The sequence below is a fragment of the Pteronotus mesoamericanus genome, unplaced genomic scaffold (assembly GCF_021234165.1).
Source record: "Pteronotus mesoamericanus isolate MK-2021 breed Mesoamerican mustached bat unplaced genomic scaffold, CSHL_Meso_final contig_25, whole genome shotgun sequence".
NCBI classification, from domain to species: Eukaryota; Metazoa; Chordata; class Mammalia; order Chiroptera; family Mormoopidae; genus Pteronotus; species Pteronotus mesoamericanus.
In genome coordinates, this window is record NW_026555105.1 from 6,149,423 (window position 1) to 6,174,039 (window position 24,617).

General features: G+C 52.5%; 1 protein-coding gene across 2 annotated transcripts in view; it reads left to right on the forward strand.

Moving 5' to 3' along the window:
- The window catches only part of ATP9A (ATPase phospholipid transporting 9A (putative)), a 108,314-nt gene that overhangs the window by 65,905 nt on the left and 17,792 nt on the right, over positions 1-24,617 (forward strand). For both annotated transcript variants that reach the window (XM_054573592.1, XM_054573593.1), the window contains exons 14-19: positions 2,573-2,785; positions 11,544-11,705; positions 19,394-19,486; positions 20,697-20,780; positions 22,063-22,233; positions 24,377-24,475. In XM_054573592.1, the coding sequence (XP_054429567.1) occupies positions 2,573-2,785; positions 11,544-11,705; positions 19,394-19,486; positions 20,697-20,780; positions 22,063-22,233; positions 24,377-24,475 (822 nt within the window). The remainder of the gene's footprint in view (positions 1-2,572; positions 2,786-11,543; positions 11,706-19,393; positions 19,487-20,696; positions 20,781-22,062; positions 22,234-24,376; positions 24,476-24,617) is intronic.

Here is a 24,617-nt window from a genome sequence, read left to right on the forward strand (position 1 = left end):
TTGATCCAGTCTCCCTGGCAGAGAGAACCTTTCTGTGCATCTGCGGTCCTCTTTATAACGTGGGAGTTAAATTCTTTATAATCAAAAGCACTTGGCAAATAACGATTCGTTTAAACTGTAGTTCTGATTCATTACTCTAATTATTGTTACCATGCAGTGCCCTTTGGCCTGGAAGTGAAACTCGTGTCCTCTTGACACCAGAGGTTAACAGAGCAGGAAGCCAGAGCGGTGTGTGTGCCTGCGTGACAAGAATAATTTAGTAATTGTCTAATTACCCGAGGAGTCGAATGCCCCTGCTAAAAATAGTATTAAAAAATTAAACGAAAGTCATTTTCTTGTTTCCCGTAACCCATCTGTTCTCTATTTTGGGGAACCATGTGTTCGTGGGTCAAAAACACGATTGATTCTCAAAGATCAGATCGCTTCTCCTCCGTTGGATAAAATATGTTTTTAATGGAACATCGCACCCAGTATGTCCACAAATGTCTTGAGCTCCTGGACTCAGCGGTGGAGGCAGGGAGACTACCGCGGTCCTTTGTCCAAAACTGTGATTTAAAATCTGGAACTGATGTTGGTCCATCTGATACGTATTTCTTCCTGGGAATGGGAGGAAAACATCGTGTCAAGTTAGGACCCCCACCGTCACCTTGTTTATTTACTAGGGATGCAGCAGCCAGGCTATCTGTTCTCCTGGTCTAACAGGACAGGCATTAGGTAGACAAGCCAGTTTTCAACAGTGAGGACAATAACCCACAGGAAGCATGACTTCCAATGGGCAGGGCAAGGGGGGTAACAGGAATTAGGGGGCTCAGAGAAGCCCTCTTTCAGGAGGGGGCATTTGAATTTAGACCTCCTTGATGAGGTACGGGGAGCCAGCCCCACAGAGATCTGGGAAATGGTGTTCCAGGCAGAGGGCACGGCAAGGGCAAAGGCCCTGTGGCCGGAAGCAGCACGGCTGTGTTCAAAGACCAGAAGGGGTCAGCGTGGCTGGAGCAGAGTGAGTAAGGAGGACGATGCTATAAAAGGAGGTTGCAGGGGTCGGGGGGTGCTGAGCGGAATGGCCCTGTGGACACGAGAAGGCATCTGAGTTTGAACACTGACCCATAAAACTGTTAACAAGTGGTCATTTTTCTGTGGTCTTAACTTTTTTTATTATATTTTAAGGCAACAGAAGCCATTCTTCTTCTTTTAAGATTTTATTTATTTTGAGAGGGGGAGGAAGGGAGGGAAACATGGATGTGCGAGAGAAACATCCCTCGGTTACCTCTCACATGCCCCCTCTAGGGGACCTGCCCTGCAACCCAGGCATGTGTCCTGACCGGGAATCGAACCTGTGATCTTTTGATTTGTGAGACGATGCCCAACCCACAAGGCTTAACCCACTGGTGAGGGCAAGCCACACCAGTCAGAGCAGAGACCCTTTTCCAAAGGGAAGCCTTCATGGCACCCAATGGGTAACATAGATAGGAGCAGGCTGCTTGCCTTCCACGTTGAGGATGCCAAGTGGGGGTGTCTGGGAATTCCTGCTACTCCGTGGGGAGCCTGGGTTGAACCCCACCCCCGAGCCTGCTTCTCTCATCTGCAGAAAACTGAGGCCCGGGGAGCAGATGTGATTGCTCACAGCCCATCCGAAAATAAAGCTCAGATTTGTTAACCTTCAATGCTGTTCTTACCATGTTGCTTGACGCCATTTTCCCCAAGCCTTCACCCATTAAGGGGGCTGAGCCATGTGTTGAAAGGTACGAACAAGGGGACGGTGAAGGCTGTGTTAGCAGCGGAACGGCTGCTTAGACGGGCGAAGGGTCTGCGGTCAGCGGAGAAAGCAAATATTGAGCGTGTATAGAAGTACTCTTTAAAAAAATTACTCTTGAAACCTGCTTTAAGTGCAGTGCTCGGTACCATTTTGCAGAGTGTTCATCTAGGCAGGTGTCATTCCTGTTGTCCCTGGCCCTGCGCCTGCCCCTGCCCCGAGTTCCGTGTTTCTGCTGGCCATTATTCCTGTGGAGCTCCGGTCAAAGTTGTCGTCTTTTATTGGAAACCGAGGAGTGTTTCAAACAGTGATTCTAAACTGGGGTGGTTTTGGTCGCCCTGGGACGGCTGGCAACCTGTGTTGATGCACTCGGGGAAGAGAGGTGCTTCTGGAATCCGGGAGGCGAGGCCAGAGATGTGGCGAACATCCTCCCACGCACGGGACTGTGCCACACAGAGTGTCTGCCCCGACTGCCGGGGCTGAGAAGCTCTGGCCTGAACCACCGGGGTCGCTTGCAGTGTGGCGGGCGCCTCCCCGGGGGACGCCCCTCAGGGCCACCCAAGGGAGACAGAGTCACATGGTAACAGAATCACCCACATTCACTACATGGTAATTATTTTTCTCTTAACTTTGCCTGCGTTTTTTTTTTCCGCACGCAGAAATGATCGGATCCCTGACAATTCACGCCATTTAGCGCAGTGTCTCTGTAATGTACCTGCGAGGCCCGTAGTGCGGAGAGCAGACCCCCGTGTGACTGTCCTTCCACACTCAGCCGCTTCCGTGCCTCTGGTCACCTTCTTTGTTTGTGTCTCCTCCTCATAGCAGTCCCAGGACCCGCCGGCTCAGAAGGGCCCCACGATCACCACCAAAGTCCGGCGGACCATGAGCAGCCGCGTGCACGAAGCCGTGAAGGCCATCGCGCTCTGCCACAACGTGACCCCTGTGTATGAGTCCAATGGCGTGACCGACCAGGCTGAGGCCGAGAAGCAGTACGAAGACTCGTGCCGTGTGTACCAGGCGTCCAGCCCAGACGAGGTAAACCCTGGGCAGATGCGGTGATGCACACACAGACGCCCTGCCCGACTCCCACGGACCCCCGGGTGTGGCTCCCGGGGGGTTCCCCTGGCAGGGCAGACAGAGGCGCCAGGGAGCGGCAGGAGCCCTGGGCAAGAACATTCCCCAAAGCGTGCGGGAGTTGTCTTTCCTGGGAGGAACAGTCATGGACTTGAGAGCTGTGTCCTGAATGAGGGAAGCGCTCGAGGTCTCGTTCATAGCTCAGGTGGCCAGCGTATATGGGACACGAGGTCCCACTGCAGCCACATCCCCTCTAAAAAACCCCAGCAGTGTTAAGATAAAATTCACATACCATACAGCCACCCATTCGACATGCATAGGTCGGTGGTTTTTAAAGTACAGTCGCAGAGTTGCGCCGTTGCGACCACACTCAATTTTGGAACATTTCCATCACCCCAAAAGGAAGCACTCCATGCCCATTTTCCCCCCAGACCCCTCCTTCCCCCAGCTCCTGGCAACCACACCTACTTCCTATCTGTGCAGAATTGCCTTTTCTGGACATTTTGTACAAATGGAAACATATGTTACGTGACCTTTTGTGTCTGGCTTCTTCGTGTTGTAGCATGGGTTGGAACTTCATGACATTTTATGGGTGAAAGATACTCCGCTGTATGGAAAACACTACGTTTCGTTTATCCATTCATTGGCCGATGGATCTTTGGACTGTATTTTTGTCTGTCTGTTTGCTGTAATGGGTGATGCCACTATGAACATGTGTGTACAAGTGTTTGACAGGACGTTTGTTTCATCTCTCGGTGTATATCTAGGAATGGAATTGCTGGGTCTCATGGTAACTCTATGTTTCACCTTTTGAGGAACTGCCAGACTGTATCCTAAAGTGGCCACACTGCTTGGGCCAGTCAGGCTCAGCTGGTTGGAGCATTGTCCTGTAACTGAAAGGTCATGGGTTCGATTCCCAGTTGGGGCACATACCTAGGTTGTGGGTCTGGTCCCCCATGAAGGCAACCGGTTGGTGTTTCTGCCTCATGTTGATGTTCCTCTCGCTCCCTTCCTCTCTAAAAGCAATGAAAAAGTGTCCTCAGGTGAGGATTAATAATAATAACCACAAAGCGGCCGCCCCATTTTACGTTCCCATCAGCAGGGTCCGAGGGTTCCGGTTTCTCCGCATGTCAGCCCACACCTGTCATTGCAGGTCCTCTGGAGTCTAGCTGTCCTGGCGGGCGTGAAGGGGGGTCTCACTGTGGTTGTGACTTGCGTTTCCCCGCTGACTAAGAACGTTGACCATCTTTCCACACCCTTGCTGGCTATGTGTGCATCTTTGGAGAAACGCAAACCTGTGTCTATAGACACACCACGTGATGGGGAGCAGGTGAAGAAAACTCCGTGACTGTGAAGTTGGTTGGAGAAATTATGCTGTTCCCGGGTCCCTGTGGGATTCCGCATAGACGGGGCTGCGTCTAGAATCCTAACTTTGAAATTCTATATCAATAAAAATAAAACATCGCTGGTCAAGGCAAGGTCAGTTTATGGAACAGAGAGAGGAGCTGGGGTTCGTTTTACGTCGGAGCGGCCGGAGTAATTTCTGCCAGTCGGGGTGGTGGTCATTTCCTGTAACAGAAAGCAGGATTTCCTAAATTTGTTTCCTGTGCACATGCCACTTTGGAAGGCTTGAAGGGTCTTTATTCAGCTATTGATTACAGCCCGAGGGGCCCTCCGTACAGTAGCTCCCAGAGGAGGGGAAAGAGATCTAATCGAGCAGGCCGGTTTCAGTCCCGATGATGGTCTGTCATTTCCAGGATATGGGGAGCAGTGGGGGGGGGGTGGGTAGGGACGGGAGGGATCGTGGCCGCGACGCAGCTTTCCATGTGTCTGTTTCTTGGTGTGAGTGGTCCAGGAGGTGCAGCCCTATGACTCATTTGTTTGCCTTTTCCATGAATCCTGTCATATTAAAAAAAATTCTTAAACTTTTAAAATCAAAAGTACTAACGTTCTCCCTAGAAAAAGTAGACATTGTAGATCCAAAAAGAAGTTGATAAACGTAACCTGTGATTCTTACCACCTACTGATAATGACTATTTATGTTCTGGTATAGGTTTTTCTCAGAGTTTTCCTAAATTTATGCGCATGCACAGAAACATAATTTTATGTTTCTGTAATGCAGAATCGTACTAACCAGGAAGGAAGGCGAAGTGGGTTAAGGAACCTCCTTTAGAAAGTTATATGGTTTTCATGGTCTGGTAGGATTTCTGTGAGTGTGCATGTGCATGTATGTCATGTATATGTGTTTATATGTATAGTGCACACACATGTGTGGGTGTGTTGTGTATGTGAGCGTGCACACATGTGTACCACATGAGCGTGTGAGGGTGTCCATGGGTGTTTGTATATGGGTGTGCAGAGTTGTCAGAGGGTCAATGAACGTTTCTTGATGTAACTGGCTATGCCTTGACTAGCTCAGTAATTTCAGGGACACTAATTGCAAAGTCTCCATAATATCTAGAATGTTCTGTGTAGCTACCCCACTCGTGGTGCAGAGGGAGATGTCGGGTCTGTCTCTCTCCCACCCTGAGACCTCCATTCTCGAAGTCTCTCCATGTAGGTCCTCCTCTCCCAATTTCTTCCTCCGAGCCGCCCACTGTTGCCAATACTTGAGCACCCTGGGAGAGAACATTCTTTGTATGTATGAGCATCTCCCTTATAATGTGCGTGCGTGCGTGCGTGCGTGCGTGTGTGTGTACTTATTTATTTATTTATTTGATATTTGGTCCCTTCCCTCTTTTCTCATCGTGGGAAGCTTCCAGGCTCGTTGATAACAAATCTTCTACGGGACCCGGAAGCCTCCCTGCTGAGGGTCTTGCCTTCGCCATCCACCTCCGTAGGATCTGCCCTTATGAAGGAAATCAAAGCGCGTGCTTCTCTGGTCCACAGTAACCCAGACACAGCCCCCCTGCCGTGGCCATGTGAGCAGGCATGGCGCTGGGGAGAGAGGCTCCCTCCTGACGTCAGGGGCTACCGTGGCAAGCGTTACAGGGTTCGTTTGAAATATCCAAGTGTTGGAAGTAGCGCCAACAGGGGCGACAGAGGACAGTGAGAATACAGCTTACCTGGAAGTAGATTTTAGTTTGTTCCCTGCCCCCCCGCCCCAATTCTAAGAGCAGCATTGCTTGTTACAGAAAAAGTAAAAAATTAGAGGGAAAACATGCAAAACCACTCTGATGTGCTTCCTTCCTGTCTCTCTTCTGTACATATAACTTCCGTGTTTAGTGTCATTCCGCAAATTCCCTCTTGATTTGCTCTCCTAGTGGTAGATTGTACTATATCCCTTTCCCAGTAACCACCTGTGCTGGGAGGAGTTTTAGTGGCGGCCCCGTACTCCCCGCTTAGCTGCGCCACAGACTGTCTGTCCCCAAGCGCAGCCGCGGCTAGTCTCTCCACTTTGGCCGTCCTAAGTGATGTCCCGATGGCTAGCCCTGTGTATTCAGCCCCCCCCCCCCCCCCCCCATCTCTGAGCACGTATGGGAAGCGTCCCGGCCGTCTCGTCTCGCACTGTCTGCAGCCTGCAGCGGAGGGCAGGTGTGCGCGCGGCTTAGGGGTGGGCCGGCACCGCAGGTGGTTTGCAGCTGGGAGGGTTTTCCTTCCACAGCCACGTACACGTCTCGGGTGCGCGGGTCCCCTCAGTGCGTCCTCACGCCCTGAGCTTCGCCCAGGCCCCTGGACAATGACGGCAGTCAGATGTGCGGGCCAGGGAGCGCAGAGCGTTGGCGCAGAAAGATTTCGGTGGCCGGCGGCGGCAGCGGCGGGTGGGGGGGCGCTTTCCTGCTGCACTGCCGTGCCCTCCGACCCGAGGTGAGGTCAGAGCACAGAGGTCGGGACGTAAGGAAAAATTCCTCCATCAGTGTTATTGATTAACCACGGGGGTGGGATCTGGAAGCAGGGTTCTGGCTGCTCTGAAGCGGGGGCTGTGTAAGGCAGAACAGAGTGTTTCAGGGACACTGCAGAAAACTGTCAGGTGAGCCTCAGGCGTCGCTCACTCCTGGGCCACAGAAGTCTGTCCTGTCTACTAGTGCTGGCCCAGACTGGACTGAGGGAACAGTCATTTTGAAATGGCTGATTTCTCTGTTAATGGTGCCATTCCTCCTCCTCAAACATTAATCTTCGCCAGAGTTCGGTGACAGGGGCCTGAAGTTCAAAGATGGGACCAAGGGGGTCGGGAACACAAGAGGCCTGTATTCCACCCTCGGGCCCTCTGATTCTGCAACGCAGCAAGCTGTTTGGTGTGCTCCGTGCTGTGTTTCCAAAAAATAAAAATACCCCTGTGAGCTGGTCGGGCGCTGGCTCAGTTTACCCTTGACCCCTGCACGGCCTGCCCTTCTCCTGTCTGCCTCCTGCCCGAACCCGAAACCTCCCTGTGGTACGTCGTGGGCTCTGTTTCCCACTCAGGTAAAGAGCACCTTAGGCCTGGGGGCATTTACCGTCTCCAAAGGCTGGGTGTGGGTGGACTGGCCGCGCTTTGTGAGTGTGTTTACATTGTCGAGTGTGTTACACATGCCACCAAAGAACCCCTTCAGTCAGAGGTCGGACACATAAGGGCTCTCACGATAGGACGTATCCTGCTTTCGACAAGAATTCAAGGCTCTTTCTTTAGCCTGGCCTGCTGTGTTTCCCAAGCACACATTCCCAAGTCCAAAGGGAAAATCATTGAAACTTGTCCTGGGGGATTTATGGCTGGCCCCCAAGGTTGAGAAGGGCCGTTCAGGGACAGTTCTGGCACGGATTCTTCACATGGGCATTTAGGGAGGGATTTCCTGATGAACCTGAAACCTGTGGTGGACTCATGAGCTGAGACCAGCCCCCTCTGTCCCCTTTTTGGTTTCTAGCGTTCGATTGAGTTTGGATCTCATTGCATTGTTCAGTCAGTCATAAACCCTAACAAGGTTTCTCTTTCTGCTGCTGTTCTGATCTCCTGATACTCTGACCCAAGGCCGCCTGAGGCCCCGCTCTGGCCGGGAAGGGCAGTGCGACTCCAGCCCCTGAAACCCTTTGGGATTTGACTGTGGGGAATGATTCTGTTGAGGCGAAGCTCAGACCCGCCGGAAAGAGAAGTAGCCTGGTTTCATACCACCTTGTTGTGTGAAGGAGGGCGGTTTCCTCACCTTGCCCTGAAGTGCTGTCCCTGCTGAAGGCCAGCAGGGTTAGTGAGCACCGCGGTTCTAAGCCCCTCTCTTCTCAGGAGGACCTGGGGGATCTTCCGTGCTCCATTAGAAAGGATCTTTAAATGAACGGGGACAAAGTCACAGTAAGAGAGTGGAAAGTGAAAATGCGTGACCCCCGACAAGGCTCATATCCTGTTGGAATCAGCCCCTGAGGAGATGAGGTTTTGATTAGGATGTGGGACCTACGCGGTGGGGGCGGGGCAGCAAATACAAGCTTTATTATTATTATTTGTATCAAAACAAGCATAGTTTCATGTAGGCCCCTTAACTCTACTGAGAGACTTGCTGTAGAGTAAAGCCCCGTTAAAAGATACTTGCTGACAGTTGTGATTCGTCCTCCAAGGATTCACGGTTCAGCCTTCCCTATAACAGAGTCCTGTGGGGGTCGTGGCATGGGGCTGGGCTGAAGGCCCCTTCCAGGTCTGGCGTTAGAGATTCCTTCTTCACTGATGTTAAGAGCAGGATTTGGGGGAATTAGTAGGTCTCCTCAAAGCCTAGGTTCACAAACTTCCCATATTTAAAAAATAATTAAATTAATTAAGTTATTTTAGGTTTTATGTATATATTTTTAGGGAGGGAGAAAGAGAGGAAGAGAAATATCAATGTGTGGTTGTTTCTTATGCACCACTTACTGGGGACTCGCCTGCAACCTAGGCCTGTGCCCTGACTGGGAATTGAACCAACAACCTTTTGGTTTGTAGGCCGGTGCCCAATCCACTAAGCCATACCAGCCACGGCTAATTTTATTTATTTTTAGAGAGAGGGAAAAGGAGGAAGAAAGAGAGGGAGAGAAACATCAATGTGTGGTTGCCTCTTGCATGCCCCCTACTGGGGCCCTGGCCTGCAACCCAGGCACGTGCCCTGACTGGGAATTGAACCGATGACCCTTTTGTTCACAGGCTGACACTCAATCCACTGAGCCACACCAACGAGGGCTATTCACATCTTTTCTGAACAGTGAAATTAGGTTTATAGAGGTAAAGTAACAGCTGCTTGAAAACTGGAATGAAACAGATCCTTCTCATAACAATCATGTTTGAAAACATATGAAGAAGAATTTTTCTTTTTCTTTTTACATAATATTGATATGTAGAGGATGTTAACTGAGCTAAGCTTTTTTGGGTTTATGTCTGCTTAGTTACTTATATGGTGTTGGGATATTTATTTACTTAATTAAAAATAAAAGAAATGCATGTACATGCTAAGAATACTTCGGCAGTATAGAAAGATAAAAGTAAAAGCCAGAAGTATTTCTCTCCGTGTGTATCTTTCTAGAAACATTTTCTGTACAGATGGGACTATTTTGTATATACAGATCTTTATTGGTTTGTTAATTTTAAACTTTGAAAGAAGATTGTTAGGAGGTAAGACGGGATATTGAATTAAACAAATAAACAAATGAGTTTACAAAGACATGCACAGGCTAATAGCAAAAAAAAAAAAAAAAGGGTGGGGGGGGGAGGAAGAAAGAAAAACCATCATTACTTGATTAGCCCTTTCTTGGGGGGAGGTCGTTGTGACAACTTCTTCCACCAGGCAGATTGGGAACCTAGTTCCTGTTCACCTGGTTGACTGGCTGCGACATAATTAAAACAGGGGTAGAGTTTCCCATTCTTGAAGAATAACTTCTTTCTAATGTAAGTTCAGTTAATATCAGCACCAGAAACCTAATTAGATCTCTGAGCGCAGCACCAGCTCAGGATGTATAAACACAGTGTTTAGACCTGGAGCAGAAAGGAGAAATAATCCACTTCAGGCCCTTAATTTCAGGGGCCTAGGAGGGGGCTGGGGTGGGGGTAGAGCGGGGTTGGAGCCCCGGATTTAGGCTCCGGTTTGGTCCCCACCCCCGCCCAGGAGGGCATAGCGTTTCAGCCGAGGTGATGCCTGGGGTGCCAGGCTGTGGGTGGCTCCTGGTGGCTTTTGCAGTGTCTCTCGGTGGAAGGAATGGGGACTCGGGGCGAACCCTGATAAAATAGAGGTGTTAGAGGCGGCGGCTTGTACCCGATTTCCTGGAAAAGTGACCTTTACCTACCAGCCCCTCAGTGAAAAAATAACCAAGGTGAAACGTCTCAGAAAAGCAGGCAGTGCATAATACAGTGCCCACCCTGTCCCCACGACCAGGCGGGAAGATACGAAGACATTTCAGACAGAATTGATGCTTCCTATATACCCCTTTGTCAGCTCCCCCCACTCCCCCGTCACTGTCCTGAAACCCACCGCCTTTTCTTTCCCTAAAGGTAGTTCTGTAAGAAGAAAGGGGGAGGGGTAGGCACCGTGCCCCTGGACTCCATAGGAATAAAATGGCAGCTTGTTCGGCATTAACCCTGCACGCCTCCTCTCTTTGTTTCCTGTGGCGGCTGTAGCGAACTGCTGTGAACCTGGAGTTTCCAAACAGCCCGGCCCGATCATGTTCTAGTCCTGCAGGTCAGAGGGCCAACGCGGTCTCCCCAGGTGCGATCAGGGTGTGGGCCGGGCTGCGTCACTCCTGCGGGTCCCAGCGACAGTCTGTCTTTGCCGTGTCTGGCCCCCAGGGGCTGCCCACGCTCCTGGGTCTGTGGTCCCTTCCCCTCCCCGTCTTCCGAGGCAGCGATGTCACACGTCTCCGACGCGCCTCCTGTCCTCACATTTCTTTCTGGCCACAGCCAGGGAAGTTCTCCCATTTCAAGGCCCTCGATCTCGATTCTGTCTGCCAAGTCCGTTTTGCCATGTAAGGTCACACAGTCCCAAGGTGCCGGGGCCTGGGACAGGGACACCTTTGGGGCTGTTATTACTCGGCCTATCGCACCTCCCCTCAGCTTTCCGATGGCGACAGTGTGTCCAGGTGGACGCCTGACATGCTCTGCCCCCAGGAGTGCAGTGGTGGATGGTCCAGGAGGCCAGGCCCGCCTCCCAGGTCCCCTCGTGGCCTGGCCTTGGTCGCTTTCCACGGGGGAGACTCCTCTTCTCCGAGTCTGGGCTTCCTCACCTGCATGACCGGTGTTCTGACCCTCAGCAGGGCTGACGATTGGGGTGGGCTGGTTTTCTGGGGCGTCTGGCAGCATCCCTGGCCTCCACCCACTCCATGCCAGCAGCATGCACCCCCTCCCCCAAGCTGTGACAACCAAAAATGTCTCCTAACGTTGCCAAGTGTCACTTGGTTGGGGGAGCGGACAGAATGGCCCAGTTGAGGAGCCGTGAATACCACCGGCTGAGTATCCGTGAGGCTGAGACAGAAGCCTGGCGGCCGGGCCGCCCTGTCCAGATAATTGGCCTGGCGCAGGAGTGACCCGTGGGCGTCGCAGCCACTGCTGATCCTGTGCGGTCCTCTCTGCCTGGGCCCAGGAAGAGAAGGGGAGCCATGCCTTACAGGGGCCACCGTGAGTGCAGAGCCCCCGCTGGCCCAGAGGAGCGGACGCCGGACCGGGTTGGCAGAGCCTTCCCAGGGACACAGCGGCTGCCTGCCTTTCACCTGTTTGTTCTCCTGTCTACCTTCGTGTTCATTCGCTTGACCTGTGAACCAGGACCCTCAGCCGCGCCTCTGACCTTCGACCCTGTGTTTCATGTAGGTGGCCCTGGTTCAGTGGACCGAAAGCGTGGGCCTAACCCTGGTGGGCCGAGACCAGTCTTCCATGCAGCTGAGGACCCCTGGCGACCAGATCCTGAACTTCACCATCTTGCAGATCTTCCCTTTCACCTACGAGAGCAAGCGCATGGGCATCATCGTCAGGGTGAGTCCTCTTTTGCGCGTGACTCGGCAAGGCTCAGACCCCAGGCATGCGGTGAACGTCCCTGTGGTGGCTCCACTCTCTTTCTTTCCCCTTTCTAACCGCCTTTATCATATCATCTGGTGCCCAAGCTAACACGGGAACGTAATTCCCTAAGCAGAGAGAAAATTAGTTCCCCTGTTGGACAGGACCTCCGATAGCTGATGAGCTGCTGGCTGACCCAGTTCTAGAGGGAAAGGTCTACGGAACGTAGATGGGGCACTTCTTGGTACAAATACATTTCCCATTGTATGCTCTTTCGTTTAATTCAAGGTGTATTTTTTATTAAGGTGAAATTCACATAACGTAAACTAACCATTTTCCATGTATAATTCAGTGGCATTTAGTGTAGTCACAATGATGTGCACCCTTCTGTCAAGTTTCAGGACATTTTGGTCGCCCCAAAAGGAAACCTTGTGCCCATTAAGCAGTCTCTCCCCTCAACCTTCTTCCCCCGCAGCCCTGGACAATCACTGATCTGCTTTCTGTCTCTATGGTTTTACCTCTTCTGGGCACTTTGTGTAAATGGAACCACACAATATGTGACCTTTTGTGTCTCGTTCCTTTCATTTAGTGTGATGCTGTCAAGGTCCATCCATGTTGTAACAGGTGTCAGCACTTCATTGCTTTTTATGGCCAAATAATATTCCGTGTTGCTTATTTATTCATCCTTCGATGGACATTTGGGTTGTTTCCGCTTTTTGGTTATTGTGAATAATGCTGCTTATAGACGTGTGTACAGGAGTTTTAATACCTGTTTTCAATTCTTTTGGGTGCATCCCTAGGAGTGGAATTGCTGGGTCATGCTCGGTCAGTTACTCAATTGCTGGGTAATTCTGTCTTTTCAACTTACGAGAAACACCCAAAGTCCTTCTGCAATGCTGCGCGATTGTGCATTCCAGCTAGCAATGTACGAAGGGTCTGATTTTTGCACATCTTCATCAACGCTTGTTATTTTCCATTTTTTAAATTACAGCCATCCTAATGATGATGAAGTGGCATTTCATTGTGGTTTTGATTTGTATTTCCCTAGTGACTAATGATGCTGAACATCTGCATGGGCTATTGGCCACTCATATATCTTCCATGGAGACATGTCTATTCAGGTCCTTTGCCCACATTTTAACTGGTTGTTTGTCATTTTTTGTTGTTGTTGTTGAGTTGTAAGAGTTCTTTATATAGTCTGGTCAGTAGGGCTTTATCAGAGATATTATATGCCAAAGTTTTTTCTCATTCTGTAGGTTGTCTTTTTACTTTATTGGTAAAATTCGCTTGATGCATGGACGTTACTAATTTTGATGCAGTCCAGCTTGCCTGTTCTATCTTCTGTTGATATTGACTAGGTGTCATGTCTAAGAGTTCATTGCTAAATCCAAGGTTATGAATTTACCCCTGTGTCTCCTTTCAAGAGTTTTGTAGCTTTCGGTTTTTAGGTCATGATCCCTTTTGACTTAATTTTTGTACGTGGTGTGAGGCAGGAGTTCATCTTCATTCTGTTGCATGTGACTCTCCGGTTGTCCCAGCACCATTTGTTGAAGAGGCTATTGTTTCCCCATTGAAGAGTCTTGACACCCTCATTGTAAATATTTTCTTTGAATTTGCATTTGTACAATCACAGAATTATTTTTAAAAATAGACCGTTCACTCAGCATCATCATTGTGCCATATTTATTTCAGAATTTGTTTTTATTGAACTGCAGCATACACAGAGAAAAGCACTAACATTATAAGTGCATAGACCTCAAGTGTTTACAAAGATCGCGCACCCACGAAACCCACGAGCACCAGAGCAAGGGGCAGAGGCCCATCCACCCCCCTCCGGCCCCCCGTGCCCCATTTCTGTTACCCCTCCCCCCATCAGGATACAACCACGGTCCCCCTTGCTATCATTGATTCATTTTGTCCCTTGTTGAACATTGTATACAGGAAGTTGTTCAGTAGATATCACTTTCATATTTGAGTTCATTTGCCCACATGTACATTTATAAGATTCATCTATATTTTTGCATGGATTGTAGCTCAGAACATTTCTTAACGAAATGCAGCGTGCATTCCACTGAAGTCCCCCTCTGCCCCGCCTAGATGTACTTCCCACACCAAGTCCCGTGTTCTTATGAGTTTTAAAATGCTATTATCAGACATGTTGGAGGATAAATACTGTGTGGTGTGGTGTTACATATTTTTATTCTCTATAAGAGTGGCATTGTAGTATATGTATCATTATTCCTCTTCCTGTGTTTTGTTTACCTTCAAATAAACTTAATGTTACACACCCCCATCACTGATCTTAGCTGAGTTTTGATACTGTGTTGTGTGCATAGAGGTTTTTCCTTCGGTCTATTGCAGCTCCCTCTTGACAGGTGTGTGTTAGCGGCTCCTAGCAAGAGCTCTGTGTGCTTGAGGCTCCACTGTGCGCATGTCAGCGTCTGTCTGGGCGGGATTCCTGGCGGGCGAGTGGCTGGGTTGCAGAATACATACATCTCTAACTGCCGGGTATCACCAGCTCTTTCTCCAAAGGGCTTGTACTAACCTCAGTCTCTCCCCATGCTCACCCGCATTGGATAGGCAGACGTTTAAAATTTTGCCTGTCTGAAGAGTCTGAGTTAATATCTCATTTTCCCACTTGCTCTTTTACTCAGAGAGACCATACTTTCCATCCCGGGAGGCCTGGCGACCCCTACGGAGGCCACGCTGTTGTCAGACCTGGCTGATGATCAGAACTGCCGAGGGAGTGCAGGTCCCTTGGCCCCATGCCAGTCCTGTTTCGGAACTGGGGTGGTTCCATGCGATTTGGCATGGCTGGCGGAAACTCTACCTCGGATCATGGGGAATTTTGGAATAAGTCTTTCATCTTTTCTGGATTTAAAAAAAGACAAAATCAAACGAGGATCTCCTCCACCCAACTACACAAGTCTTTCTTGCCTTAGGGATCCGGGTAGCAGATTCTGTTATGTTCTGTTATAGTAATTAGTAATAGTAGTATTAGTAATTAGTAATAGTAATAATTAGTAGAAGTACTAGCCGTAATAGTAATAATAGCAACAGTAAGGACAGTAACAGTAATGGTAGGTAACGTTTAATCAGTGTTAATTGCATGCGAGTCACTGTTCTAAATAATTTGCATAAACTAATCCATTTAATTGTCCCCACAGCCCAGGGAGGTAGGTACCGTTTGATCGGCATTTGACAGAGGAGGAGACTGAGGTACTGAGAGGCCAAGACATCTCCCCAAGGTCGCACGGATAGAAACTGGTGGAGCTGGGATTCGACCCTAGCCTGTCCGGCTCCCCGGTGCCCACTCTTTACCACTAGGTCCTGGGAGTTTGTGTGTGATGTGCAGGACCTGGGAAAGCTCACAGAGCCCCCGAGTAGTGTGGGGCAGCGTTGCTGTGTAGCAGGTTAGCGCACGCTTTGTGGCTTGGAACGTCAGGTGTGCGACCGCACAGTTCCGTGGCCGAGGCGGAGCTCCGGGTCCCTGGCCCAGGGTCTCTCACGCCTGGGGCCGAGGGCTTAGCTGGGGCCGCAGGCTTAGCTGGGGCCGCACCCGTTGTCCAGGGTTCAGCGAGGCAGGACCCACCTCCAGGCAAAGTCAGTTGTTGTTGGCAGGATCCAGTTCTTGGGGGCTGAGGGACCGAGGCCTTAGTTCTCTCCTGGTGCTGGTCAGAGGCCGTGCTCCCTCGTGGCCATGCGGGCCTCTCCGTGGGTCAGCTCCCTTGTCCCCTGGCTTCATCAGAGCGACCAAGTGGGCGCGAGCAAGACGGGAGGGAGCCGCAGTCTTTCGTAACCTGACCTCAGAACTGACCCCACCCCCCGTTATATTTCCGTCCTCTGTCATTAGAAGCAGGTCACTGGGTCCAACACCGACTCCACGGGTGTAGGTCACACGAGGGTGTGGCTACCAGGGGGAGGGGGTCACTGGGAGCCCAGAACCACAGAAACAGCCCCCTGATGGTCGGGTGGCAACAGCATGAACGCTCTCTGACCACAACACATGGCCAGGCCCTGGCCTGGCCCTGGGGCCCGAGGGCCCTTTCAGGCTCCGTGGGGCGTGTGCCCCGGCAGCGCCCGGCCCGAGGGAGCCTTTCTCCCAGGCTCCTGCCGCCTTCGCACAGCTCCTCCTCTGGCCCCGCCCGTGGCTTCCACATCCTCAGTTCGCATCTGGGGTCAGGAACGCCCGTAGCCGTGGAAGCAGCGGCAGAAGTCCTCTGGGTGGGTGTTTCCTGGGCAAGGAGCATCATTATCTCCGATGGAATGACTTTCATTTTGTTCTGGCCTTTATTCGGTCAAGGTCGAGGGCTGTGGACTCGGCAAACGTCATCTCGGGGCTGAGTCATCCCTGAAGAGTCCCCACTATCGGCCCTCCTAGAACGAGCGGGCAGGAGTGCACCCCGCCCTTCCTTCAGCTGTCAAGGACTCCGATTCCCAGACACATGTCCTGTTTTATCAAATGTGGCCCCGTGTCGTCCCACAGCAGGAGCAGGCCGTGTGCCTGGAAGTGTGAGGCGCTGCCGGGTGGGCAAGTGCACCACCTTCCAACAGCACTCCACCCTTCCCGGCCTCGTAAAACATTCAGCATTCAGTTAAGACTTTTGGGGCGAATAAATCTGTAAAGAAGAAGATCCGAACTATCCATCTTTATTTTTCCCACCAAAGACAGCCACTGTTGCATTTTCGGAGATTTTCCCTTCCGTTTTTTTCTAAGCATATGTGAGTGTAAATATCCATAAACATTTTTATAGAATTGGCATGGAACTCCACATAAGGCTTGCTCTCTCCCCACTCCAGTGAACTAATACATGCTGAAAATTTTCTCATATGAGTAAACATGGTTTATTAAATGATTTTAATGCGTGCATGGTGATTTTGGGGGAAAAAGTACCGTTATTTACTTCTAAGTATATATATTTTTAGATGCGTAAGGTCCTCATTTTTCACTGCTAAAGATACGTCTGTGGAGAGCCATCTTTGCGAGGCTGACTTTCGTGAAATACATGTTATTTTGCTAACTTCTCGAGGTCGCTGACCTGCCTTCCTCTTTCTCTTTGCTTTTGGTGGGCAGAAGTCAGCAGCCCGGGGCGTTCGGGCCAGTTTTGCACTTTGCACACATCTCACTCTGCTCCTCTAACAAAGGGGCTCTCCTCTCAGGGCCATGTTGCCCGCAGGGGACACCTGAAGCTACCGGGAGACATTTTTGGTTGTCACAACTCAGAGGATGGTGCCCCTGGCACCTGGAGGGTAGAGGCCAGGACAGCCTCCTCACAGAGAAGAGTCCGCATCGGCCCTGTTCACTGTGCCGGGGCCGAGAACTCCCAGTTCTAATACGTCCATGAAGCCGTTCTGTTCTTTGACAATAACTGTCCATTACCTGATGTGAGGAAGTTTTAGCTCGGTGGCGACGGCTCGTGGCTTGGTTAGTGACTGGTGACAGGGTTTTGCTCTCACCTTGTTCGTCAGCCTGGCTAGACACGTGTGGGCTCCCGGGCCGGACACGGCAGCATCCCCTCTCATTGACACAGCGAGGCCAGGCCTTTGCGCGTGTCCGGCTTCGCAGCAGCTCGGTGAGGTTCAGAGAGGCCGCATTCCTCGGGGCTCATGTGCCTGTCCTTTGGCAAGGGAGGCTGGGTTGTCTGTTTTGTTTATTTTGTGCACAAGATGCTCCACGGCCCTTCCCGTGTGGAGCCGGGTGTCGGGTCCCTGCTCCAGATGATCACCCTTGTTGTTGTTTGCACAGAGCGGGCCTTTGAACAGGTGCCAGCACCAGGCCACAGTGGAAAATGGTGAGGCTCCCCAAACAATGCCGCACAACCAGCAGATCTCTGTGAATTTATAGCGTCATCTTGCCATGATATGGGAACGAAGTAACCTTGCGATGAACTCAGCAGGAGGAAGTGACTAAGGCAGGGAGGCAGTCCACTCAGTGTTTATATTGGACGAGCCGTCGAGCTCTCCTGGGTCCCTTCTGGGGCAGAGGAAGCCGGGGAGGGGACCTTATTTCCTACAGCGATGTTGTTGGCCACAACTTGGGTGAAGGGGAAAGGAGAAAAAACAGCTCGGATGCTTTCATGTTCAGAACCTGCCGCTACCCGTGGCCTGAGTCACGAGGAGGCATAGGCACGAACTGTCCAAGATAAAGCATGTAGCTCCGCTCGCCGCTTTCAAAACGCAGGTGGCTAGCGGGTGCTTTTTATGAGTAAGCATGTTGTTCTAAAAGATTGTCAGCCATTAGAGGGCATTTGAAAGTTATTATTAAAGGAGGAAACCGGACGCCTGACTCGGCGTTGTGTCTTTACTTTGTATGAAGAGTTGATGGGTTTGCGCTCTGGGCTTCCTGAGGTGGCAGAATTCAGGCACCGGTGGTGATGGCCCGCCCAGTTCCCTCACCCATCTCCCTCCCTCCAGCCTTTCCGTAGTGGCATCATTGAGAAAAGAGTCCTGGATGGGACGAGAGCCAGCCATTTCCTCTTCATCCCTCAAAGCCGGGCTTCTCAGCCTTGGTGCTGAGGACAGAGGAGGCCGGGCGAGTCCTTGCTGCGGGGCTGTCTGGGGCATTGTGGGATGTTTAAGCGGCAGCCCTGGCCTCTACTCATTAGATGCCGGCACCAGCCCCCAATCACAACAGCTGAAAATGGCTCCACACGTTGCCACGTGTCCCCTGGGCGGGGGAGGACTTGGCCCCAGTGAGAACCTCTGGGCTAATAAGGCTTGTTCTCCACTTACGGTATGACCGAGGGACTTAGGGAATTACTGTCACTCACACGGAGTGGCAGTTTCTGTGTGTCTGTCCCTTTGCTACGTGCTCTATGTAGGTGATGTTGTCTAAGCTACAAAACCCTGTGCAGTAAGAGTTGTTAGCATCCCTGTTTTCCAGGTGAGGAACCTGAGGTTTAGAGAAAAGGAGTAGCTTGTTCATTGGGGTGGATCAGCTGGGAGCTGGTGCCAGGTCTGAGCATGTGACGCCTATACAGGGGATCATCCCCTGCTCCCCAGAAAAGCTGGTCAGACTAAAAGATCTCTAGCTTGGTGCTCAGGTACACAGAGGGGCTTGGGATTCTCTAGATCAGTGGTTCTCAGTGGGGGCGTTTTGCCTCCCAGGGGACACGTGTTAATGTCTGGAGACACGTTCTCTGTCACCCCGGGGAGGGGGGGTTGCCAGCATTCAGTGGGTGGAGGGTGAGGGATGCTGCAAAGGGTCCTGCCACACACAGGCGCCCCCCCCGCCCCCCAGCAAAGAATTCTCCGGCCCCAGTGTGAACAGTGCGAAGGCTGAGCAACCCGGATCTACGTAGTCACCTTCCCAAGTCCTGCGGGGGGACGGCAGTTTGGTGACATTTGGCAGTTCAGTGTGTAAATTTAAAGTTATCTTACAGCATGGGAGTTGTTCCTGTTGGAATGGTTGTAATTAAAAAACACACACACACACAAAGCACAAAGTTCTTGTATCCTTTTGATCTTGCTTTCCTCATATAATAATTTTTCAAGTGCTCTGAGTTCTCTTCTGTTTTCTGTGGCCTCTGCCCCAAAGCGAGGCCCCCTCTGGCTTTTTATCTCCGGCCAAGTGAGAAAACATTGGCGTCTGCTGAGCGCGCTTTTCTGCCATCTGTCATGGGAAGCGGGCGTTCCTCTCGGTTACCCCTGCCTCCCGGCCCCTCTAGGATGAATCGACGGGGGAAATCACGTTCTACATCAAGGGAGCCGACGTCGTCATGGCCGGCATCGTGCAGTACAACGACTGGCTGGAGGAGGAGGTGAGCGTGGCGTGGGGCTGGGGACCGTCCTTGCACGCACGGCATAGTGAGGTGGGTCTCTGTGTTCCTTATCCAGGGCCACGCCACATGTCACCCCAGAATGTTGCAGCTTCAGAAAACACATCTACTTCCCATTGTTTCGGTGGGTTGGGAACCCGGGGACAGTGTGGCCGGGTCCTCCGCTCAGGCCTCTCACAGGCTGCAATCAAGGGCTTGGCCGGGTGGGGGCCTCATCTGAAGCCTCCACCGGGGCAGGACCCGCTTCCAAACTCGCTCAGCGGTCGCGGGCAGGGCTCAGCTCCTTGGTGGCTGTTGGCTGGAGGATGCCACCTTTCTTGCCGCAGGGACCTTCATAGGACAGCGTACAATGCATCAGCTGGCTTTGTCAAAGTGGATAAGCAAGGGAGCGGGACAGGGCAAAGAGACGGATGTCACTTGTTTTCAGAAGCGACCTCCTCTCACTGTTTGCCACGTTGTTTGTTGGGAACAAGTCACTCGGTCCAACACACACTCCAGGTGTGGGTACCAGGAGGCAGGATCTTGGGGCCACGTCACAGGCTCCTGTCCCAGGTTGTAACATGGAATCGGAACCGGCAGCCGCAGAGAGGGAGGGGGCCCTCAGGTTCATCGGTCCGCTTGTGTCTCATCCTCTCCGATCCGGGTGGGGAACTCACCTGCTGCGTTCAGTAACGCTGTCCCTTCAGTTCGATAGGCAGTTTGCAAGCCCAGATGCCGACAGGGGCCAGGCAGGTGACTCTCAGGAATGGCACTGGCCGGGACGTGTTTTTCTGGCAGGGCCCTCCTCTGTGTGTCCAGTGCATTGGCAGAGCCTCCACCTGACAACTGTTTGCCGGGGGCCCGTGGACGCGGTCGCATTTCACCGGCACCGGTTGTAGTTGCTGGGGAAAGCGTGCTGTTGTCACAGGTTCAGATTTGTCTGTGGAATCTTACTGCGTTGACTTAACATTTCGGGACACATACGGGGCCGAAGGAGTCTGTGTGTGGCCCGCGGGCTGTCACAGCAAAGGTGGCCTCCCCTTGGGAAGGTTTACTCAGGGAACACTGCTTGGGGGAAGGCAGTGTTCCGATTTGCCTCTGGTCCCCTCGGGAAGGCCTGGCCCCTGCGGCGTCCAGCCCCGCTTAGCGGGAGTCGGGGCCCGGGGGCAGAGCCCTGAGCACAGCTCTCTGCTGACCGCCGTCTGCCTTTCAGTGTGGCAACATGGCCCGAGAGGGACTGCGGGTGCTCGTGGTGGCCAAGAAGTCTCTAGCCGAGGAGCAGTACCAAGACTTCGAGGTAAGCGGTCCTGCCACCGTTCGGGTATTTTTCCAGCCCCGCCCACCTCCCCTCTCCTCTCCTCCCACTGTGCGCCTCTGCGCACAGTCAGTCTCGCCTCTGCCCCAGGGCCTCTGTGCTCCCCTTCTCTTGGCCTGGAACAGTCTTCCCGCGCATCGCTCCCCCCCAGGGCCCACTCCCTCCCTCCCTGGGCTCTCAGCTCAAATGCCGCTGCCTCTAGAAGTCTTCCTGGACTCCCCACCTAAGGCAGCCCCGTTTCATCCCTCTCCACCCATCACCCGCTTAACTTTTTTCATTGCATTTATCACAATCTGCAATGACCTTGTGTTTCTATGTTAACATTCTTAACATCTCCTTTCTGGAATAAAATCGTTTTGAGAGCAGGCACTCGGTCAGTCCGCGTGGCTCTTACATCCTCAACATTTAGGATAGTCAGTGGCACATAGTATACCTCCTGGGAAATTTGGAATGAATTTCCCTCTTGGGGCTCTAATTTTTTTAAGCTGTAGAAATTGTTAGGGTTGAACTAGATTGCTGACTTTTATGGCCAAGGGTTCCAGCATAAATATGTCTTGTCCCATAGGTTGCGTGTCCCTTGAAGGGAAGGATCCCCTGTATATCCCCAGTCCTAGCATAAAGCCAGATGCACACACGCCCACAATGGGAAAGGAGAGGTGCAGTGGGGCAACCAGCTCGGGGACCCTTGCCCTGTCCCCCCGCAGGGAGGCTGTGCTTGGTTCTGTCTCTTTTATGTGTTCGAGTTCTTCATAAAGTTTTCGTTAACGAGAGTTCTAGCCCTGGTCGGCCTTGGGTCGGCCCATTAGGGAGTTTTGATTTTCTCCCAGGTCTCTGCCAACACTGGGAAGACAGGAGGAACGGAAGAGTTGGGTCAATGGTTTTTGGAGTGGGACTTTGCCAAGGACCTTGGTTATGAAGCGTATGTTTTGTGTGAAGCTACTGTTTTTCTGAGATCTTGAGGTGTGAGGTTGCGGCTGTTATTGCTGCTGCATGAATAAAAACAGTAGAGGCTCAGAGAGGTTAAGCAGCTTGCTGGGAGTTGCACAGCAGGTGAGTGTAGACTCAAGGGCACAACTCAGGTCTGTCCAGCTCCAGTGTCTGGACTGATGGACTTGGAAGGGGACCGGAAAGCCTCGGTTGTATCCCTCTGAGGTCTATACCGCGTGCTGCAGCGGCACCAGGCCCGGCCTGTTCCCCTCTGGGTGTGACACAGCCTTGCTCCTCCCCGCCCTAAGTGGTGACTGTGTCCCCCGCTGCGTCCCAGGCCCGCTACGTCCAGGCCAAGCTGAGCGTGCACGACCGCTCTCTCAAAGTGGCCACCGTGATCGAGAGCCTGGAGATGGAGATGGAGCTGCTGTGCCTGACGGGGGTGGAGGACCAGCTGCAGGCGGACGTGCGGCCCACGCTGGAGACGCTGCGGAACGCCGGCATCAAGGTAGGGCGGCCTGCGGGCGGCCGGCTGCGCCCACCGCCGCCCCGGGGAGAGGAGCACAGCAGTTACTCCAGCCGTCCCGTGGGCAGAGTGTAAGAGGAGAGGCGGGAGAGCGGTGGACGCTAGCAGAGGGAGCCAGGCAGGCCTGGCCTCCCAGCCCCGTCCCAGCTGGGTCACTGTCATCCCTTCCCGCCCTGACGGCCCTGGTTTGGAAGACAGCTTGTGTGCCTGCTTTTCTGGCTGTGCCCCTGCCGACCACGCCGGGCTCCGCGAGGGCAGGACCTCGTGCGTCCTTTTATCCCTCAGTGTCAAGTGCGTTCATTATATTCTTGTGGCGTGACTGGCCGGCCAGCCGTCTGTCTCTTGGTCCGCACAAATGGGTGACCACCCAGCAGAGCAACCACCTGCTCCAGCCAACGGCCACATTTAGAGTTTGTACTCTACTGTTTGGGGCCAAAAAATATATAGATCCAGGAGTTCGACCGGGAGAGGCCAGTAGAGGGCGTCTGAGGAGCAGGCTGCCTCTTCATGGACCCTAGCAAAGGACCAGCAAACGCGCTGGCTCAATGCTCCTGAAAACCTGAGCGTGTGTTTGGCACCTGCCCCTCGCCCCACAGAGCAGCTCCGGCCGTGTGCCTGGGCCTGCGTTCGGCAAAAGTGTGTGGGGGTGGGGCCACAGGAGCTTGTGGATTAGACCTGCCGCCAAGGGCCTCGGGCACGTCCGTGCCCGTGGGGGCTCACCCGCGCGTGGGCATGGAATTTTGTGAGCAGAATGCCGTCTGCCATGTACCTTTGGCTCCCAGAAAACTGCCAGCGAGATCCCCTTTTAGGAAAACAGTCTGATGTCAGAAGGGCCTGTTTCTGCTACATTGTGGTATTGGAAATTTGTCACTTGGCCATCTCTAAGCCCTTCCCTCTTGGAGTTTTGAAGACTTTAGTTTCTGCTTCTGACTTCATCCTGAGGTTCTTTTTCCTTCTCAAAACCGTTTTCTCCAAAAGGCCTTTTCACTCACAGTGTGGCCGGGGCTTCTCTTTCGGGTTTCCCTTGTTAGGTAGGAGGGAAAGGGGAGGGCGGGGAAAGCATCAAGGTAGTTGTAATTAGGACTTAGGTCAGGAGCCAGGAGAGGGTAGGACTTGGGAACGTTTTGCTTCAGCCCCTTCCCCAGATGCGTTACACCCTAGGGTCAAACCCAGAGGCAAGGGCCCCCTTGGGGGCTCGGTGCCTTCATCCCCGCCGCCGTACTGCCTGGGTTCCAGTCCCTCCTCTCCATCGATGACTTCTGTGGCCCTTGGCAAGTGCCTTGACTTCTCAGTGCCCCCCGTTTCTTGGCCCGTAAAGTTGCCGTGAAGGTAAAATGCACCCAACGTGAGCAGCACTGGGTGGGTGCCTTCCACAGCGAACCCTCGGGAACCCTCGCTGTTATTTCCTCTCCTATTCTCCCCACGGCCCACATTTCATTTGTCTGATGGCTCTGGGGCCCCTCCCTGCTGGGAGCAAAGAGGACAAAGGGTTAGTGGGTAAATCAGCAGACAGAGCACAAAGCACATCCCATCTGGACTTTGAAGACGCAGATTCAGGACCCTCACTGAGTGGCTTTGGGGCAAGTCACCTACCCTCTCTGACCGTACAGCAATGACAGGCAGGAGGACCTGTTACAAGGCTAGAACCAGGCACGTTTACAAGCAGCGGTTTATAGTTAGGGGTAACCCAGTGACAGTTCTGACAGGCTCCTGAACAGGTAGAAAGAGCGCGTGTAACATGACAAGCCCCTATTACCTACAGGACACAGGACTGACCCCTCATGTACACAGGCTTCCCTTTCCTGGAGATTATTGCTTTAAGAAAAATTCCCAGAAGAGGGGTTATGAGGTCAGAGGCCCGTGGTGTCTGCCGAAGCGTGTGGCCCAGCAGGTCTCTGGAAGTGTTACGCCAGCGTTGGCTGCCACCAGGAGTGGCCGCTCCGCGTCAGGAAGCCCTTGAACCAGGGCGTTTCCTGGGCGGGGTGGGGGGGGCGGGCACCATGAGCCTTGAGGAGGTAAATGACACCTGGCAAGTTCAGCTCGCTGTTCTGAGACACTCGGCTGACGCCGGCGACAGGCTGGCCTCGCACACTAACAGAGGACCTCCTTCATGCTGTAATTTCAGGTTTGGATGCTGACAGGCGACAAGCTGGAGACGGCTACATGCACAGCAAAGAATGCACATCTGGTGACCAGAAGCCAAGACATCCACGTTTTTCGGCTGGTAAAGCGCTCTCTGCATTGGGGCCACGTGGGAGTGTGGCTGCAGTTTGCCCCGTAACCTCCTAACCTCGAGGGGGCCCCCAGGGCGGGGTCCATGGTAACCACCTGGGCGGGGCTTACGTCCTCAGCTGGGGAGGAGCTAC